Raw genomic sequence first — 22,352 nt, forward strand, 5'->3', positions numbered from 1 at the left:
ACTTATTTAGCTGCTTGCTGCCAGTGCGGTGGCCTTGACAATGACAGGTGCCTATCATTGTGTTTTCATTCATCCATTCTTTCTCTCACCACAATGAATTTCTCTATCTCTCTGCAGGGTTTCTATCTCCCACAACTAGCCTGTACTATCCGTGACACGCCAGCTGTATGTGGCACAGGGCCTATAAACCGTTCATTATTATACCTTTTCTGCCTTTTTTTTATCATGTTTGAAACACCTGTAGAAAATCTCATTTAGCTCGGAGCAATTAAAGTGCTGGTTGTATGGAGAAGATCGTGTGTGTACAAGTAGGCTTTAAACACAGCCGTGTGCTGTCATATGCGAGTTGAATTTTATCCATGAATGGGACACATTTGGGATCTTGTCACACGCGATAGGGATTTAAACTTACCAAGCATGAAGATAAGAATATTAAAAACAAAAAACTGAAATACACAATAGACATGTATACCTACAAGTATTCATTCTTTAGCCGACCGAGTGAAATTGTTCTTAATGTGGATAAAATGAGCAGTTTTATTGAAGGTGTGTAGACATTGTATTATTTGGATGCAAGTTCGGTGCTTGTGTGGGTATATATTGGAGAAACACTTAGAGGATCGGACAGATGTTTGTAACACCTGTATGTACAACACTGGGGTTGTATAGTATTAGTCATCCCTTTAATAGGTAAATCATACACTCCTAGTGCAAACGTGGTAAAACTGTCAAGTCTGTGTTGTTGTGAATTATATCATATTTGGTATCCTTGAGCATGATACAAGATGTATGTTGACTCCAGGCTGACAGTTAAAATGGTAATAAGCATAGACTTTGTAAATCACTCAAAGTCAAACTGCATTTCTTTTACTTTGTTTTTCCAAACAGAGTGTAGATCGAAGAATATTTCTCAATTTAGCAGTAATTTCAATTATACCTTAATTAATCATGAACATTTTGCAAAGTTTTTATCATGAATATGAAAATCATACTTCAGACTTTGTATATTCTGTATTAGTTTCTATAAGAATAGTTTGTAAATTATTTTATTTTCGAATGTATTTATTTTCGAGAACCATGAACCTATGTTTCATTCATGAATACTTGCATTTCTGATGGAGAGAATGCTATCACACCATAAATAGTAAATATCTATAGAACTAATATTTGTGGAAGACTAAAATGATCTATCAAAAAAAATGAAAATTTGTGATCTTTTCATGTTTTTCAGATGGAGGAAATTAGGGAAGAGAACAGAGATGTGTAAGAGTCTGACTGACCATTATCAAGTGTTTCCTAGACTCGGAATGACTTAACGTGGCCGATCCAGGATAGCATTAATGCATGAGCGTGACCTGGGTGTTTGACCAATCGGGAGCATGGAGAGAAAATGGATGTTGATGATGTGGGTGTGTAGCCTGGTGTTGTTGCTAGGTGCCAAGTTGCTGCATGGTGAAAATGTGTACTCTAAACAGGAAGTAAACCTCTTGCCACTGTCGGGAAGTAGAACTACACCGTTCCTCAATCACCTGGTCATACATAATAATCTTTTATATATTGGCGCTGTCAACAGGATATTTAAACTCAGTTTTAATTTATCCATTTTGGCTAATATGTCAACTGGTCCACAGAATGATAGTGCCCTCTGTGATCTGCCACCTTCTGGGGATCGGTGCATGCATAAGAAATCCCTGCGTGACAATGTCAACAAAGTGCTTCTTATCCACCAGCCAAGAGGAGAACGCCCCATGCTCATAACGTGCGGAAGTATTTTCCAAGGGGCTTGCGAAACTAGATTCTCCAATAACCTCCAACTTAACCAAAAGTACTACGGTCAGTTGGAGAGTATGAGGAGTGATCTCCCCTTACAGGATGTGTATGCCATTGCTGCAGATACTGAAAAGGGTTCAACAGTCGCTTACATTGCACCAGGAGCAAAAGGCAATGATGTCATATACATAGCTTCTGCATATACTGGTTTAAATAATCGCCTCATCCGACAAAACATTCCAGCCATCAGTACCCGTAAGCTAGGTCCGAGGGACGACATCTTCAGCTTCAGCGCCATTGAATCCTCACCTATCACGCAACGTGCCTCAAGTGTTTCCATCAAAGAGAGTATACGTTCCACATTTTTTGTGAATTACATCACTGGATTTACGTCGGGAAATTACAGCTATTTTGTGACGACACAACCAAAATCACAAAATAAAGGTAGTCCGACTACGATCTCAAAATTAATTCATCTGTGTCAGCAAGATGAATGGCTCACATCTTACGTGGATTTACCTTTAGTGTGTAGAAAAGGAGGCAAAGTATATAACAAAGTGACGTCTGCTCGTGTGATACAACCAGCATTAATCCTCCAGAAGAGCATGACACTTATGCCTGGTGCGGAGGAAGTTCTTGTTGCCACGTTTACAGATGACAGTGAGAAACATTCTGCAGTGTGCGTGTTTGGGATGGGTGAGGTTCGCAAGAAAGTTGTGGCCAATGTGAGGCTCTGCAGGATGGGGAACTCTTCAGCAAATGGAAACAAGTACATAGAGAGTGGAGCGGAATGCAGATTTAATGTGAGTACAGACGGTACATATTTAACCTAAATATAACCTCAAATATAGAAAACCTATGATGCTGTGTCCAATCACCTTCATCAGACATTGAATTGTTCAATAAGTTAATAATCGTTCCTTGTCTGAGTTGTAAGTTTTTAACCATTTAAGATGATTCTTTGAAATGCAAAATAACCAACAGATGATTTGTAGTGCAATCTATTTAGGTCACCAAGACAATCACCTCTAGGTCAAAGGTCAAATACCTGTTAAGTACAAAGCAATTATGCATATTGGCAGATAAGGGAACCCTTATGTTTGTGTTTACAAAAAGAAAACTCTGATTCTTTTGTGAATTAGTTTACTTTCTTTGTTCTTGAATTATGTTGCGATCCGTCAATCCATATGATATCTTGTTTAGACATTGTGCTTAGCTCCATGACTCTAAAACTGTCATCAAACACCATCTGCGCATACATCTTAAAGAGTACTACCACAAGTAGACATCACAATGACCTGGGTTGTTTGGCTCCACTGACCTTGGTAAGACTGTTTTTAGCTCCATATCTATCCAAGTGAGAGCTAGGGCATATAAATGTTTCATTTACATTGTCTTATTTCCTTCTGTGCCCTGCTGTTGTTAAAACACAGAATAAATAACAATTGTTATGCTGCCCGAAAAACAACACTTTTGATCTCAATCTTTTCTTTATTCTTTTTTCTACTCTTTCTGTCCTTTGGTATCCCCCTCGGTTTCTCTGGTTAGTCTCCTACCAAAATAAAATTACTGGATGAGATTTCCTCCTACCATGGCCAGAATAGGACATTTAAGAATGATGGCACATTCAAATAATCTGAATTGGCCCTGTCATCTGTAGACACTGTCGTCATGTGACCTTAGATATACCCATACAACCTGTCGTCATGTGACCTTAGATATACCCATACAACCTGTCGTCATGTGACCTTAGATATACCCATACAACAGGCCAACCTTATACTGGTTGAGGTTCCCATTTTCATTTCACATATTTTATGACTCAGCCTTCTTTGTCAACTACTTTCAAGTTCTTCTTATTTATCATACAATTGCTCTGTGCTATATGATCTGTGTTAGGGACGCACATTGGAGGTGCAGCTGCCCTATCACAGTGTCTGTCTTTCTGGTTGTCCATCCACACTTTCGCTTCCGGAAATTATCTTGGAAACCAAAAATTAATGTTTCTGAAATTTGACATGGTTATATACTGTGAAATGAAGATGTGCAATAGGGGTTTACAAATTTTCTAAGGTCAAGGTCACTGTTACTGAAAATAGACCGTGTAGATATGATCCTAATCTCTAATCTTTTTGAAATTTGGCTTATTGATACACAAACGTGATATGTAGATATGAAATAGGCGCTTGCTGACCTGTCAGTGTTGTTGCTGGTGTGGGTTTCAGATCATTGCCTGTTGGACTGTTTTTACCTCGATGACTGATCATTTGTCTGATGAAGATGAGACAATGTGCATCTCAAGTATTGATCAAACAGTTTATCTAATGGACCTGATGACAAATATGCTCATCGTTATTGTAAATGTCTGTATACTGTCAAATCATTGCAAAAATTAGCATGCTGCTACAGGGATTATAAAGCAAGGAGATTATCCACTGCTCTGCTGGTAATGATTTCTGAAACATTACTAGGTGTCATTTCAGAATGTTCTAACTCCTTACAAAAGCCAGCAACATATAACAATTACACATACAGTCAAACCTCGTTATTTCATACTCTGTTAACTCGAAGACCCCGTTTATCTCGAAGTATTTCTCTGGTCCCGGCCCAATCTCTTCTTTATCTTAGTAAATAAAACTCTAATAATTTGAACCCTGAAAAGTCGAAAAACTTGGATACCTCGAAGTACGATATTGGTTTCAATAGCGTTAATCCAACATCAAAACATCGTCTACTGCATAGTGTTCAAATTTCATTTTGTCACTTATTAATTCTTTGATACAAATAAAAAGCAAAAGTACGACATTTCGTCATTCCGTGTTTATGAACATCTTTCGTGAGTAGACTAGCATGAAATCGGTAGAAAAGGATTTACGATAAAGCTTAGGACTGTAAAGTTTACGGACTGTCAAAACCATGTTATTCATAATAAAAAAAAAAACTGCATCAATATTGATCAACAGTAATCTGTACTTACTGCGAGTCCATTTAATGATTTGTTAAACCCAAACAGATGACAGTGCAAACCGGAAAATTGGTCACAAAGCGTGGTCATGCATAAAAGAGTTCCACAGTTAAAATCACAACCTAGGACAGCTTTACGGGTTCATGTATTTACAGGAGCCAGTATGGCTTTGAAAGTTGATCGAGAGATTTAAGAACAATACGATAATTGCTGTTTATTACATCAAGTTGAGGAGGTGTCAAGTGTCATATTTGGCTTTAATAAATCAATGTGTCACATGTACGATATAATTTGTAAACTACGAGATCGGAGACAGCGGGATAGTTCGGTTTGAAATGTAACACTTCAGAAGTAAAACTTGACAGGCTTACAAATACAAATGCAGACCTGGAAATACTTTGCCAAGATCTATACTAGCCAAAAACTACATTTAATCACTAGGCCCATCCATATTAACGAATTCACAAAATGATCAAACCGTTTTGATCGCGTTTAAAAACGAAAGTACGTTTTTCTGAAATAACTTGCTTGATTTTTTTGTAAGCGTGTTTATTGTAAAATTACATAGCTGTATTTGTTATATTGAATACGTATATCATTTATCCATTGATTAAAAGCATTAACTATTAATAAAACCAACAACTGCTAGTGCTATGTCCCAACAGCAAATTTCATACCAAATTTATGAACCCGCATAACTCGAATACTCAGATAACTCGAAGATTTTCCACGACCCCGTTGACTTCGAGATAACGAGGTTCGACTGTATTGAGGAAATTTAACAGAACAATAATTTTCAAGGCCTGTATACAGCAGAAAAGGTGATAGGTCTCTCAACATTGAATTGAATTGTCTTTAAAATGCTATGGAGTAACTTCTTTTTTATTCACCTCTCAAAATTTTTGTTTTAACTGTAGTCAAAGAAAGACAACTCCTGCTAGCATTTGACTTCTGAATTTTGGATTCAAAAAGCATGGCAAATAATCTACTTTTGCTTCAAATTGGTGTTTTATTGCTAGCAATAGAGTTATTTTGTCTGTACATGTTACAGGTCTTACTTTTTACAAACCATCATACAAAGCAGGGTTCTTAGCTTGGTAATATAATCACCAACAATGACATTTCCCTCCATTTACCCAGAGACATGTGTGACGGGTGCCCAATTTTTTACGACATCCATTGATTCACCTACATGCATGCATAGCAAGCTATTAGTTTACTTACACAATGCAGAGTGGGTGTCATTGTACCAAACCAACTGCAGGGTTAGTCTAAATGTAAGCACCTAAATACAAATTAACCACACATACCTATTGGATTTACCTGCAGTGGTATGTGTAACAAGTATCTTATGACCCACCAACAATTTACCTACCCACTGGCATATAAAAAGTATCATAATTTAACCACCCTGACATATATCATGTCTCTCATATGACCTACCAATCATGCATAGCACGTTTCTCAGTTGAACTACCCACATGCATGGCAGGATTTACCCTCCTCATACATAGCAGATCTCTTGCTTTACCTACCCAGATGCATAACAGCTAGGTCTCCCAATTCTTTCTGATTTTTCTTAGTTGACAATCTAACAGGTTAATACTGTATATAGAGGACCAACACATTATCATTGACTCAAAAGTAGAGGGTGCAAGGCTTATTACAGGACAACGGGAAACATTTGTCTGCGATAGAAATGGGTGGGCTTATTACCAGGCATGGGCTTATTGCCAGATAAATAGGGGTTAGTGTCATTCAACATAACCTTACCAGAATTGTATGCACATTATAGCCACAGATCAATTCCAGAACACAAACAATTATTCTTTTATTTTGTAATTTTAAAACACATTTTATTTTACTAAAAATTTAAGGCAAAACCAAAAAAGTTTACTGCAAGTGTCAGTGTGAAAACAGACAAATATTGCTACATTTACAATAAACATTAAAAGACATTTTTTCTGACAAAATGTTACCAAAAGTTGTCTGCTCTTGCTTTCTCAGGACAAGATGGAGAGTGATGAGTCATTGCTATGCTTCAAAGTCCCATCACGAAGCTTCAGTCGGATAGCTGGCATCCTAGGAGTGGAGGCTCAGCCTGTCCTCACATACGAAAATATGACCTTTACATCCATTGCCTTGTCAACCACGACAGACTTCACTGTGGCCTTCCTAGGAACCAACCAAGGAGACATCAAAAAGGTAAAAAAGAAAATGGACAAAAAGTACATGATGAAGAGAATGGCCATTTGACCTCTCTTGACATCCCTTTGACCTCTGCCTGTTTTTATTCTCCTGGTGTCCATCTGATATTAAGAGACCATATTTGAAGACCAAAAAGTGATCTGTTCATGTAGGTTGTCTCTCAATACAGGTTCAAGTCATAATGAAGTCACTATTAAGGAGAACATTAAAAGTGGCCTCTTAACACAGGTGGTCTGTTAAAAGAGGTGGTCACCATGCAGAGGTTGACATTAACTCATTCATCCCTGAAGACACATTTGAACTCTTCCAAATCAAGTCCATTGGAATAGTTCACTATGGAATTTCAGGGTGAATGAGTTAACCCTTTCACCACTGTAGACCATAATTGACTCATCCCAATATATGCATGGTAGAGTCCATTAAAGTTACCTAGGGTTGAAAGGGTTAAATCTAAAGCCAACTAACTTAACATCAGAAGTAGAGAAATGTGGTCATGAATTAATTCGCTACAAAAGCAAGAATGGTGGGTGTGTACGTTTGTTTGCATTATGTATCATTTAAATCTTGTTCCTTTTCTTGGTGATAAAATCATGTGTAAGATGCAGTAAAATAAACTGTGTTTGTTGTTCCCCGTCAGATCGTGATCACCTCCAACCTGAACGCCACAGAATATGACCAGACTCACCACACAGACCTGACCATTGACCCGGGCAGTTCTATCAACAAAGACATGCAGCTTGACCCCACCAATCAGTACCTGTTCACCATGAGCGAGAAAACGGTACAATTCTATATTTTTACTCATCAGTTTTGAAGACACACTGGTTAGAATGTCAGTATACTTATTCTAAGTTATGCCCATAAAATAAAACCTTGATGTAATGCCCCAAATATACCCCAATATACTAAACTGGTGCCAGTTGTCCAACTTGTCAACTCTCTTTTGAAATTAAAAATACATCATTAGAATGTTACATATCCATTTGTTTTGATGTCAGTTGTCCTGTGTCCTGTTTTGTATTGGCATGTTATCTTTAAGTGTATTGATGGCCGTGTTTACCTCTGATCAAATCATATGCTTTCCATGTGTTGATATAATTGTTCCGTCTGCTCTTCTGCAGGTTGCCATGTTGCGTGTGGAGAATTGTCAGCGCCACTCTAGTTGTCAGGAATGTCTGTCCAGTCAGGATCCTTACTGTGGCTGGTGTACGCTGGAAAACAGGTAAGTCCAGTCATAGATATAAAATAGCTCTGTATTTGAGGGTTCAAAGGTCAAGGCCAACTCCACCATTACTATTTATAGAAATTTGTCGACCAATTCAGTGAAATTATTCTAGCAAATTTATTTTTTAACTGATTTTGATAAAACTTTTACAAAGATCAATCAAAATTGTTTTTTTTCAAATATAGGCAGCAGTATTAAAAATTGGATCAATCAGCATTCTGTTGTGCTTGTCTTTGCATAGGCATCAAAAAGATATTAACAGTGATGTCATATTGTTTAAATTTATGGTGTTGCTCTACAGATGCACTGTCCGAAGCTTATGTACCAACCCAGATATTGACCGATGGGCGAACGGTCAAGTTGGAAACTGTATCACAATCATGGATACTTCACCACCCAGTGCCTCAGCTTCCGTTGTCATCAAGGTAAACTATGACCTATGACCTGTTGGATTGTACCGAGGTCATGACATTTTAGATTTTTTGTGTGCCTTTATTCATTGTTGGCAAAAGGGAAGTGTGTGGGTTATATATTTTTTACGTCTGTAAGCTTCTGGTCTACTTTCCGTATAATCTGTAATGTTGGAATGAGGCTGCCCTTTATTGTACCGAGTTAAAAAAAGAAAGGAAAAGAACTGCTAAAACATCGTTTGTGAAGATCGCAGCAGCACTAGTGGTATCAACTGTGTGTTGGGGGAAGTCACATGCGTACACACATAGCCTGGGGAACCAATTATAGACTACAGCTCCGATTGCAGACAGACAAATCTTTCAGTAATCCCATCTTATCACTACCATCTCCTCCGATTAAATTCCCAATAATTCTAATCAGAAACTATTTTCATAGGACTTTAAAATATTTAACATGGCCTGCAGAAATTATATCCTTCTGAAAACAAACCATCTATTTAAAAGTTTTGTTTTGAACATGGCTTGTTTTGAATGGGAAGAATGCAAAACTTTATAAACAAACTTAAATTTTTTGCCTCAACATTTGAGCGATGAAAACATTTAGGAAATTTAAGGAAGGAGATTTGTACTTTAGAAGTTTAGTGTAAGGTTCAGTATGCCAGGGGGAGGGGGGTTGATATTGTCATGTGTTGTGTATTGCAACCTGCATGTAAGGATTTACTGCCTTCTCTGATATCAGTTTATGGTCAATGTATATACTCTCTGTACTGGTCATCGTGGATTTCTATTGCATGTTAGACAACAAGGCAGTGTTGTGATTGTTGTTGTTCTGGACTCTCTTGTATAAAGCCTTGTTAGCTTGATATCACTGTAATCTAAAAATTAAATCTGTGATATTTTTTTTATTATTATTATAACTAATACCAAACTAGGTATATCCTGGGGTTCAGAATGGTTGCCCTAAGATTATAAATAATACATACATGAAAAAAAACAAAAAGAAATCGAACATCTTTTTTAAAAAAAAGATAACAGATATCCAAAATGAACACCAATGAACCTGATTTTTATGTAGTTTTGTTTGATTTTTTTTTTATTAAAATTTGTCTACAAATGTCATTAAACTTGAAACAGAGCTTGATACAACTGAATCTAGTGGATCACAACGGTTATAAAAGTGCCAAATAATCACATTTATATTTGATGCCTGTGTTATTGTCAATGTGAATGCCTGTTTAGAAATAAAATCATTGCCTGTTTAGATACATAGATATTCAGCATTGTGAAATTAAACATTTAATTTGATACAGCTATATGGTAACTCTGTTGTGATTTTGTGATAAAATGGTATATGCCTTTGTAATGGAGTGTGCCTCGACGGTATTTCTACCGCTAGGGACCTTCTCTGTCACGTTACATGTCAAACGAAATTGCACAGTTCCAATACTTTGTACAACTTCTGCTTACGATATTATCAATAACAGCATATCATAACTAATTGATAAAAACCTTGGCTGTGACATTTTGGGGGAACTCCATTGGAGGTGTGCATGTCCTCCTATCTGTTGATGAGTCTGTTATAATTAAATTATGGAAATGTGTAGGATGTTCCGCATTTCACGTTGCTACTGAATCTTTATACTGTTGAATAGCCCTGTGTAGTTATCTGTTAAACAGGCCTAATTAGTTCTCAAGTTCTGCTGTATGTTCAGACTTGCCTTATTAAAAGTTACCATTTTTCCATGAAATAGTCATTTTTATATTGAATTCAATCCAATGTTTAAATATACATGAACAGTCAATATTTCTTCATTTCATATGTGTATCCCCAAGTACCAATTGATGGTCAAAACATTATATTTTGATTGAGTTGCTTAACAAGGACTTTGTATTTAATTTTTTCTTAAATTAAAAAAAGCTCTTGAATAACTCTGAACAACTCTGATTTTTTTTTTTATATAAATGATAAAAAAAATATGATCTGAAATTATGAAATAAGGCATATATAATAATCCGAGAAATATGACAAAAATTTCATTTTTCAAGCGATTGAGATGTGATTCTATTAATATAAACTTGTATAAAGAGCAAATTTGAGGAATAAAACCATGTTAACTCTTTTCTAAGGACATTTTACCCTAAACCTATCTTTGGTCAAATGTTTTACTAAGTACTCTTATTGATAACCTTTTTAACTTTGGTTTTACGCTGACGTGACATAGAAGGTCCCTTGGACTCGGAAAGTCTATGCTGCTAAATCTTGACGTTATAGAAGAATGTGTTTTTTGATTGTGATATCTGATTTTATTTATAGTTGAATGGTTCTTTGCGAGTAAGTACTAATAAGACCTGGTTAGGTCTTCTGGTGTTAATATATCCATACCTCATAACTTTTACCGCTAAAGCTATTTCTGCTGATGGACGGTTAACGCACTGGTCAGCTGGTCACCTCTTTATGCCGCTGCTATAGGTAGTTAGCCAGTCATTCATCCTAACATCACCATCTATGATAACATATTCAGAAGTGTACCACATGACATGGAGTTAAGGTATATATCATGTCTATAACATTGTACCTGTATGTATAAGATCACACGCTAACACTCATTATTGACCACCTTAAGTAACTTAGGTATGGTTTCATTTATAACGAAGTTCAACTAATAATACATCGTCGTAACTAATTTTATTGCCTTTACTATACACACAATTATATCGTAATTATGCAACTGTTTTCACTACCTCTCCAAATATTGTAGATGCTTTTATAATACTTAACGTTAAAAAAAACCTTTTGTAGTAAAAACGTATATATATTTTAAATCTCGATATATCTACTGTTATGCCAGATGTTTTGTTACTCTTTGCCATTGAATTCCAGATGCAACCATACCCAATATATTTCAACAAGAATTTAGAAATTGTTTTTAAGGGAGTGAAATTCAATTATTACAGATGACATGTATTAATATCCTAAGATGTGAATTATGAGAAGAAAACTAACATTGCAAAACAATCTGTTGGTAAAAAACACCTTTTATCTATATCGTCGTTACTCATATTCTACATCAATTGCAAATCTGTGTTTGTCATGTAAAACTAGCAGCATGCCAACTGACGGTAAGGTTTGATAGAACACCCCTTAAACTTCTGTATAAACCAGACTTTCAACTAGTTCCCACTGTATACATTTATATGTAACCCTGTATAATCTGGACACCTGTATAAACCAGACCATCAGCTAGGTCCAACTAAATTTGCGTATCTTCAAACTGTAATGATTTTTTAAGGTAGGTGTCAGTGAAGCATTTAACACACTATGGATAGCTTAAGATTGAATATAAAGTAATCGTACTCCGTAGCACTACCCTTTTGTAGTGTGACAGTTCCAGTAATCGTACTTCGTAGCACTACCCTTTTGTAGTGTGACAGTTCCAGTAATCGGACTCTGTAGCACTACCCTTTTGTAGTGTGACAGTTCCAGTAATCGTACTCTGTAGCACTACCCTTTTGTAGTGTGACAGTTCCAGTAATCATACTCCGTAGCACTACCCTTTTGTAGTGGGACAGTTCCAGTAATCGTACTTCGTAGCACTACCCTTTTGTAGTGTGACAGTTCCAACAATTTCGATGCATGATTGACTGCTTCTTAGAAATTTGCATGAGGCGACTTTTTTATTTAGCGAAACTTATATAAATATAAAAATATCTCTATAATGCTGACTTGTTTTTAGATAGGAGAAATATGTATGTATAGGTACAACAATGCATATTTAAACTTTCAGCAGCAAGGTACATGCATGTGTACTGTAAATGAGGTAATTAAGGGTGACAAATTTACCAGGGAACAGGTTATTAAGGATAGAATTATTCATGGTTTTTATATTTTGAGGTATTTTCCATGGAGAGGGTTTTTCAGTACAGGAATTTGTAATTGTAGAGATCATATATTATATATATAATATATATATGTTACCTGTATAATCTGGACACCTGTATATATATATATATATGTATAACAGACATTTAATTCCTTACATCTGATTCCAGCATGTGAATTTCCGTAATAAATTTAGTTTGTCTGCATGAGACTTCTCTCACCTCATCAGTGTGCTTGCCCATCATACAAACCTCTTTATTAACTAACCTTAATTCTCTATTCAATATACCTCGGTATATACCCTGGTAATATCCTACAGCTAACACTGAACTTCATTTAATATGTTATCTTTCTATTGACTAATATATCAGTCTGATACATAAAACTTCTTGATCCTGATGGCAGAAGAGAATCCCTTATGTGAATCGTCAGTAAAAATATGCCTGATCTCATAAGAAATTGGAGACTGCACATCATATAATTTGCTAGTTTTAATCTCTAAAAGGCCCAGATTGGCTGTTTTCCAGTACTGAGGCTGGTAGCTGTGCCTTAACTCACATTTGGAGAGTTAAGTATCTTTCTTGTTACATGTACCGGGGGGGTAAAAAAAGAGTGATGAATTTCAACAAAAACGGCTGCCAAATGGAAAGCTCAAACCATCTTTTGAATGAGAGATAAAAAGTTAATTTTCAGACACGTGTTTAAGTGATTAGCGGTCATATATGACGAGGGGTATTATGGTAGCCAATTTGAAGACGTTTACATCCATTTATTTCTGGTATTATGCAGGTAATGGGGTTATCTCCCTTGAAGCATCATTTATAATACATAGAGGGCAGGCTGCACTAAAACGGTACACAGATATCGCTTTAATTACGTTGTTGAGAAATTGGTCACTTTGGGCCTGATGAGTTTTTGGTATGTGTCTGTATTTAATCTTCATGCTGAGGTAATCATCGAAGCATTTAATTAGTTGCGACCAATAAAAAGATTATTATCTGTTGTGTCCGACACATTGTAAACATATTGGAACATTAGAACAGACACTTATTGAGGAATAGGGTTATGAGTACAAGTCACCTTGTTAGCCTGCATCCTTAGCTAACTCGTACAATGTCTAGGTAACTGTGAGAATCCAATATTTTACCAATTACAAGCCTATTGCTTTGTATCAAGCCGGTTCCTTGTAAAACAGATAGATGAGTATTATTTTGTTGCAATGATGTTAACCCTTTCACCCCTATGTAACTTAAGTAGACACTACCATGCATTGATATGGATGAGTCCATTATGATCTACAGTGGTGAAAGGGTAAAACACTAGTCAATCAATCAATCAATCAACTGAAAAAAGGGAATCTTTGACTCTGGAATAAGCCCTCGAGTGTCTAACCTACTTTGTTATGGCCAAACCAAATGGGCTCATCACAGATGAAAAGGGACAAAATCCCCTTGTGATATGGTCTTTCCATATAAGTTTCGTAAAGTAGTTGGTTTTAGTTGTTTATTTATCGGAGTTCCCTTTTCTGATTGGTTGGTATAGGAGTAAACATGGAGAAATACTGAGGTAGTATTGAATAACATAGCTAGGAGGGAGACTCCCTCATTTTGACCAAAATTAACCAATCTCCCTCGAAAATCCCTTATTCAAGTCCAAACTCACACAAATTCAAAATCTGCATCCTCTGGTCAAATGATCTCCTAGTTACTGTAGGGTGTGTGTAATGATCATAGCAGGTGTTTCTGAATCAAATGAATGCTTTTTGGAGTTATTTTGACACATAAAAAGGTAAAGAAAAATTGGGCAAAGCCGTTTCAGTAGCATTTCACACACTTTCTCCCTCACTGGAAATGGGGAATGAAGGAGATCTCCCTCATTGGAGGTTATACAGAGGCTGACACCTATGGAATAATTAACATATGAGTAAATTTTAGTTTAGTTGTGCATGTGTGAAGCTCAATAATGCTGTATTGATATATTGTTTTAGAGGTCGCTATAAAAGCAATTTCTTGTCTTGATTTTCGCTGTATATATATATGAATCTCGGTATTGGTAGTTCTCTAATCAGTGTGAGAAGACATGTGCAAGGTTCATGCCCAAGTATGTCCTTCATGTTTTGTCATTGCATCGGTCCATCCTACAATTTTGTTACAGATATTTCTTTCTAAAAGGAACTTGTTGTATTTTATCACAAACACCAGGTATCATATGCATATGAATGATTAAGTTCAAAGGCCTATAAAGAGACAAAAAGTGGAAAGTTTACAATATTCCTAAAAATCTCAAATTTTGCACTTTGGTCTTTCACATGATCATGATCTAGTGATATGTTCAGATGGGAACCCTAGGGTTATAGTAGGGGTCAAAGTTGAATCTGTCCTGAAATAATTCTATTTGAATACATTGATGATATTTCTGATCCACAGGTCCATTTGTCCATCCTGAAGCTACCCAGAATGACCAACTACAGCTGTGTTTTTGCTCTGGACGCTGGCCCCTGGTCAGTCCCCGCTGAGAGATGGTCCTACGGGCTGACCTGTCAGACTCCAAATGTCACCAACTTTGTCCTCCTGTTTGGAGAAGCAGGTACAGTAGATTGTCTGACAATCCGCGGTGGTGTCCTGAGGTATTTTACTAGACTATCTGACAATGATAACAAACTTATAGCATAATATTGTTTTACTGATTTTTGCTTTGCATGCTTCCAGGACATCGAGACATCAAACTCTCCATCAACTCGACAGAGACTGGTAAACTGTTTGTGTCCAAGAACTTTACCTTCTACAACTGTGAATCCTTCAAAAGGTAAAAACCAGGTTTAATTAAATGGATAAGGTTGTAGAAATTATATCAACCGAGTTCCTTTGTACATACTGTAGTAGTGGCAGTTAGCATGACATAGTGTGAACAGGAGAACATTTTAACTTCTGTGAAAATATTCATTCCTCTTATACTGTGGACATACGAAAACCTTATAGACGTACCATGTTACCTGTATTTACCTTTGGCTTAAATGTATGTTCCCTGTATTTTATCTTTAGTTAAGCTTTGTTACCTGTATTTCATGCATGTTAATTCTGTTTTTACCTCTAGTTTACCTGTATCATTTGTGGTTTACATTCAGTTTACTTCGTTTATATGTGTTTTTTACCTGTACTTTGCCGTTAGTTTACCTGTGTTACCTGTATTTTACCTTTAGTTTTGTTGTGTTACCTGTATTTTTTCCTGTTAATGAGTTGTTGTTATTTATTTAACAGCTGCAGTCCCTGTACAGACAATCGATGGTCATGTGACTGGTGTATCTATGAAAACAAGTGTCTATATAACTCTGGCAACTGTGACCCCCGCGGCATCATCGTGAGTCGAAATGTATGTTCCTTATTTTATTACACTTAGTTCCTTGTTTTAAGTGGATACAACCTATCCCATAATACTCACAGTTTTATTTGGTTTTCAATGTGTCACCCAATGTTTTAATGTTGTTTGAGTGGAATTCAGTTGATGGACTAACTCGTTTCCAGGTGACGCAAACCTCTAAGGCAGCATTATCATGCATTCAAAATTACTCAGGGAAACTGGACTTTTTAAAGGTTTTGTGAATTAAGTAGGTTCTCTATTTTAGGTTCTCTATTTACAAATGTAGGAATGAAATATATTATTCCAAAATGTAAACCTGCTTATATGTTCTTAGAAAAGCATTAGTCCGCCTAACTTTAAGTTCTGTTCGGAGAAATCAGCTAGATATACTAAGTTATGTTTTGAGAAAATTTTGATATTTTGTGCATATTGTTCTGTAGGCATTGCTCGTACTTTAAAGAATGGGACAGACCTTTCATACAAAGTTAGCATGCAGCTACAATTCAGTATCAAATGTTGAGAGAATGATAGAATGCATAAACAGATGAAAATCTGTTACAGAATGGAGTAGATAGAGAAGTATTGTTAAGAAAGCTATATTACCATGTAGAGGCAGCTTAAAATAGGCTTTAATGAGACATTGTAGCCAGTCTGGTTCAATTGACAGGATGGAAACGTAGTGCTGGTACTAGAATCTACTTTCTGATTACCAGTTAACGTGTCGACACAACAGATAGTGTAATGTCAAAAAGATCCTACCTCTATTTAATAATGATTTGGTTAATAAAAACCCTAGCGAAACATTCAAGTTATTCATTTTTAACAGCATGCTGATAGTTCTGTTGTTGTTTTTATTGTTGTTTCAGTTTTCCCAACAATATTGTTTCTGTAACAAGCACATTTCAATTTCATCAGTTTTAAGCATTTTTACCATGTGGTTTTGTTCGAGACCATCACTACCCATTAACACTCTGATATTGATGTGGCCTTATTTTCTTTCTGTGCAGTCACAGTTGTTTTTCATTTGCTTAAGTTTTTATTTGCTGACAAATGTTGAATTTGATGTGGAAAGTAGGTGTCCTTGTGGACGTTTGGCTAACTTTAAACCTAACCCAGTATTTGTTTCAATGTTCCATACAATATAAGGCGTTTACGATATTTTGAAATTACCAATTTTCAGGAGACTGATGATGATAACTCGACAGAGGTTGCCAGCAGCATTGTAAGATGGTGTATATGTTATTATCATAGATACATAGCCCTAGTGTATAAATTTTTTGTGTCTGGATGAATTCATAGGTTCTACTTCATTGATAATGTCATTCATATATTTCTGTGTTACCTTTTTTTTCCTATTCCAACTTTCTTTTTTTCTGGATGAAAATTTGCATAGTATTCTGTTTTCTGACAAAAAGTGAAGTGATTATTTTTCAAAAGGAATATTTTTATCATATAAACTGTATTCCTTCTTCTAGTGTTTTCTAGTTAAAAGTTTTTGTACATTAAATCTCCAATAAAGTCAGCATGATACTATTTCAACAAGTCTGAAGGATTTCATTCATGAAGAAATATAGACAGCATACTGCATGGCATGTATATATCAGAATGTCGAATTTTAAATGACTTACAAGTGACAAAAGTTGAACAAGACAGAGCTGACTGACAAAATATTATTCATTCCCAAAACTTGTGCATGTTTGAAGCCCTGTTGTGTTTGGGTGTGGGTTTTTTGTGAAGATCTACTAATTAAGACATGAAAATCTTGGGCAGTCACTGATATCCATTCCGGAATCCATTCTGTTTCATAATCAGCATAAAATGTTCCCAACTTTCATATTCTATTTTGTGATTCGTAAATTAGGTACTATACGTGTCATGCCCGTCTTACTACCGGTAGATTGTACTGAACTGTTCAATCAAGTTCTGTGTAGTTGTGTTACACTCAAATGTGATGTGTGTATCATTTTAGATCATGAAGCAATGTTTTGCAAAGTCTTTAAAAATCTTACTTACTAATTGATACTGTACCAACATACAAGGTCAAATCAATTCTTACTGAATCAGCTTAGTAGATTCTAACATCAGTCAAGATAACCTGCAAGGGTCATGTGAAGGTCATGTGAAGACCAAGTAAGCTGTGATTATTGAAAAATTCATGGTCAAGAATGAAAATTTGCATAAGAGGCTTTTCTTGGACATTTATACAAAAAAGCACATAGATGCGACAGGTTGTTCAGATAGAACCAGTGATAGACATCAGTGAGGTTAAGGTGGGGAAGGGGCTGAATTTAGGGGTTTTATATAACACGGGAATGATTTCAGTGAAACCTGACTAAACTGACTCTTGATTATAGCGACACTAAATTTTATCCTCGACTATTTGACATGATGCTTTTATACACAACAAAAACGATGAAACAACAGTTTACCTGTTTATTACAATTCGAGATATTTAAATGAGTCAGATAGCAAGATAAAATAAAATACAAAATTATACTTTGGCGTATCAGGGGCTACTCACTCAACACAATAAGCTAACTATATACAATACTACAAAAACAAACATGTGCTGACGAGGTAGCCTCCTAAGCAAAGAAAGAGGCCACAAGGAAAAACAAAAAATATATTCTCAGCAATATATTTTAAGTAGGCCAGACAACTAACTCTTGAGCGATTCAAGACAGGCCAAATGTAAATATCTAGTGAAACGTTCTAGAGCGATTCAAGACAGTATACATGTAGATATCTAGAGCAAACCCTTGAGCGATTCAAGAGCTGCATTTAAGATACTCATATATATAAGTAGTAAAGAAAACTTTTTAAGCGATTACAAAGCAGAGCTTTGCCTTGAGCGATTCAAGAGAGGCAAACTGACCACCAGACTTAAGCGATTTAAGAGCTGGCAAGACGAAACTCCTGAGCGATTCAAGAGCCTTGTAGAATCAAGAATAGACAGAAAAATTAAAGCAAAAGCAGTAAAATAATCAACAGATAAGTAAATAATATTACAGAAAAGTATTGGGGGGAAAATTCCCCAGGAATTAAAACCCAAATGGAACGAAACGAGGAATTGGAAATTACTAGTGAGTGAGAGCCCCCAATACTTAAAAATCATTAAAAAAAAATCAGTTTTATTTGTAAAATTTAAATATAGCTAGGAAGTTGGTAAGACCATTTTGATTACCAGATATGATCAGTATGTTTGTTGACATGAGTTATCTCCCTTCTACACTGTTACTTGGTCTTTTGTTGACATGAGATGTCTCCTTTGTTTCTATAAGCCATTGTACTATGGCCAGAGTGGAATTTTGTAATTTGGATGATCTATTGGAAAAAAGTACTAAAACATCACCAGAGAAAACTAGATGTTTTTAGTAATTACAAAATTATAGTTTTACATACATGTGAAGTAGTCTTTTTTGAGAAGTTGTGTTAACATTACTAATTCTCTCTTGCTTTGATCACAAAGTTCTTCATGATGCTCTTCTTCATATCGATATTTTATTACCCGCATGTACAGTACTAGCGTGCATTTTGGATTTTTTAACTACAGACTTTTACCATTCCGGAAGTTTTAAAAAAAAAAACATAATAAAAATTTAATATCCAATTGCATTTGTATAGGTAGAAAATACTAGCTGCATGCTGCTGATACAGAAGGATAACTGTGTCTTGAGTGTCAAAATAATTACAGTGAATTATAAAAGGTCATACAAATTTAATATTTGTAATTTCATGTTGAAAACAGTTTAAGACAGGTAATATTGATATCTATTTAGTATACAAATATTACATATAAAAAGTAAGTGGAATTGTAGAAAATTAATAAGATATGTCATGATAAGATATTTTGGTAATAATCAGTTGCATCCTTGCTATAGTAGATATGTTTTATAGCTGTGATCTTTCCAAAGATTTCTTACTTCAATGAAAATGTACCAACAAATGAAATAGTAAGCAAAGATCTCTTGTCAAATATGTATAGCAAAGATCTCTTGTCAAATATGTATAGCAAAGATCTCTTGTCAAATATGTATAGCAAAGATCTCTTGTCAAATATGTATAGCAAAGATCTCTTGTCAAGCTTACAAACAATTATGCATTAGTCGCAAAGATCTGCTGCCAGCATAACACAGATTATGTATAGGAAGCGAAGATCTCTTACCACGCAAAATGTATACACATCACCCTGATCACTCGTTTTAGAGTGGCACTTGTTTAATGAAGGTTAATATCAACCCGATACTGCCTGCGGTACTATGAGAACCACCTGTACAGTACCACCTGTATTGTCTGTTGTTCTCGAGTCTCCTTGTATAATTCTGACCCCCTAGTTTGTTGTTTTCAGAGGTACTCGGGTGAGGGGAGACGAGGACCAAACCACTGTCCGCGGGTGGATAGAAGCAAAACTGAGCCAGTCTACATCCCCAACATGAAAGCCAAGCCCATCACCATACGGGGATTCAACTTCCCAGAGCGTCTTGTAAGATACAACAATGTTTTTGATGAAAAAAAAAATCAATAATGAAAAACGCACTCAAAAAGATGTTCAAAGAAACATAAATTTTCGATCTTCTTAATACCTACTTTAAGCTTCATTTCATTTCTCTGTGTAATATCCTTCATGTAAGATTGCTTCAAGTTTGTTGTTTATTTTGGTCACACTATCAGCCTGGGATGGAGGGATATCGTTCTGAGATCCGCATTCCTGACACCCTTACTACAGTGAGGGCCCACTGTGACCGCCTGGACAGTGAAATCATCAGGTGCCACATTCCAGAGGTAAGACAGGATCCACCACACAGATTATAAATACATTCTTAAACATACTGAAACACACATATTTAGCTGTAACATGTGATATAATGTCGAGTTTTTATATCCCATTAGGTAATAGTCATATCTTTTGGTCCAGCAAAGCATCTATTACTCTTTAGCACATTCAACAGCTGTAAACTATGGGACTCCTGCAATATATTATTGAGTATTTTCATTCACATGAACTGAATTATTATTTCATTTAAAGAGAATATTTCATAGATACATTATAGTATCATTTGTCATTTTGATCTGCCATATATTATCAGATCTTTGTCAACACTTTTATTGGCATTACTGCTTGCAGAGAAATTATGTGTTCAAAACTGGAAAGTTTCAAGCTGACCTCAGGATCTTCTTTGGAAATAACACTGAGGTTGAAAATGATGCAACACAAGGTATGTGTTATACTATACTTCTGTAAAACATAAATATAAAACAGCTAAATGTGCTGCATTAGTATTATGCAATTCAGATACCATGAGGTAGAACAAAACCTTTTAAACAATGTGAAGCTACATGTAACAAAAGACATGAACATTACAACAGAAATAGAAGGAGTAAGATGAAATATTGATGGGTTGATTAAGTATTGATACATACCGTATCAAGCAACATTGCTACTATTGGCCGATTGTTTGAAGGATCAAATTCATATGATTGGTTGATTGTCTACGGTGCCTAACTAACACCGATATGATTGGTGGATTTTGACCTTTGCCCTTTGTTACAGTGACTATATACAGCTGTACCAAGCTGGGTAATGGGGACTGTAGTTACTGCAAGTACATGCAGCATCACGAAATACAGCTCGACTGCGCCTGGTGTCAGGGCACGTGTGAGTACCGAGAGTTTTGTGCCGACACACGAGCCCAAATCTGGAGTAGCGGAGACACCTGTCCCCCACCTAGGATCCATAGTGTGAGTATCAGGCCTGAAAAAGGCAGGAAAATGTCTTATTCTTTGTTAATAGTTTTTCAAATTTAAAAGAAAACAATCCTTTTCTATTTGTTAAAAATAGTTTTTAAAAGTTTATGACAAGGTACTGTGCCGCTAACCTTCGCTCTTTTTTCTTATCAGCAGGATAAAACTGGCATTTTTTATTTTACACACTTCCTTTATCTAAGGTTATAAATATAACAGCTAGTTCTAAATCCCTGATGAGGCTAAAAATAACCCTTAACGCTCCTAGTCCTTTAAGTCATTGAAATTTTTAATCTTTCCATACTACCGTAAATTTGCGCGTATAGTGCACACTTTTTTAGGTAAATATTGTCATGTCAAAAAGGGGGTGCGCACTATACGTAGGAACAAGTCATTCTTGGGTTATCGTTCTCGAGTTTCTGGTCCGCCATATTGGATTACCTCCCTTCAAATAGTTTGTAATTCTACAAATATTTATGAAATTTTAAGACTGTAATTTTAATCGCTGTCTTTCCAACATATTACTGTAACTTTAATATTGAGTGCTTGTGATAAGAACTGGAGGTGTTAATCTGACCTATTTTGTACATTACAGATCGACCCTAACAATGGAACAAAGATGGGAGGCACACGTGTGACCTTGACAGGGCATAACCTCGGTACAGAGTTCAAGGACATTCAGAACAACGTGTCAATAGCAGGTGTACCGTGTAGACCTATCAAGGAACTCTACAGACCCTCCAAAATGTAATAACTCATAACACTTTAATTGCAGACCTTCACTAATGTATCTTG

The 22,352-nt window shown here is 35.9% G+C and overlaps 1 protein-coding gene across 16 annotated transcripts in view; it reads left to right on the plus strand.

Moving 5' to 3' along the window:
* LOC110461677 (plexin-A1-like) overlaps positions 1-22,352 on the plus strand; it is a 217,529-nt gene that overhangs the window by 171,933 nt on the left and 23,244 nt on the right. For 13 of the 16 annotated variants that reach the window (XM_021515256.1, XM_021515258.1, XM_021515257.1 and 10 more), the window contains 15 exons: positions 1,232-2,573; positions 6,743-6,940; positions 7,581-7,724; positions 8,065-8,165; positions 8,470-8,593; positions 10,893-10,910; positions 14,885-15,044; positions 15,167-15,263; positions 15,716-15,827; positions 16,996-17,037; positions 20,164-20,298; positions 20,487-20,597; positions 20,941-21,031; positions 21,367-21,554; positions 22,153-22,304. In XM_021515256.1, coding sequence (XP_021370931.1) covers positions 1,380-2,573; positions 6,743-6,940; positions 7,581-7,724; positions 8,065-8,165; positions 8,470-8,593; positions 10,893-10,910; positions 14,885-15,044; positions 15,167-15,263; positions 15,716-15,827; positions 16,996-17,037; positions 20,164-20,298; positions 20,487-20,597; positions 20,941-21,031; positions 21,367-21,554; positions 22,153-22,304 — 2,867 coding nt within the window. In that variant the 5' untranslated portion in view covers positions 1,232-1,379. Of the gene's footprint in view, positions 1-797; positions 819-1,231; positions 2,574-6,742; positions 6,941-7,580; positions 7,725-8,064; positions 8,166-8,469; positions 8,594-10,892; positions 10,911-14,884; positions 15,045-15,166; positions 15,264-15,715; positions 15,828-16,995; positions 17,038-20,163; positions 20,299-20,486; positions 20,598-20,940; positions 21,032-21,366; positions 21,555-22,152; positions 22,305-22,352 lie in introns of those variants that run through there. The other 3 variants (XM_021515266.1, XM_021515270.1, XM_021515269.1) reach the window with 3 other exon arrangements.

The sequence above is a fragment of the Mizuhopecten yessoensis genome, unplaced genomic scaffold (genome assembly GCF_002113885.1).
Source record: "Mizuhopecten yessoensis strain PY_sf001 unplaced genomic scaffold, ASM211388v2 scaffold10651, whole genome shotgun sequence".
Classification (NCBI taxonomy): domain Eukaryota; kingdom Metazoa; phylum Mollusca; class Bivalvia; order Pectinida; family Pectinidae; genus Mizuhopecten; species Mizuhopecten yessoensis.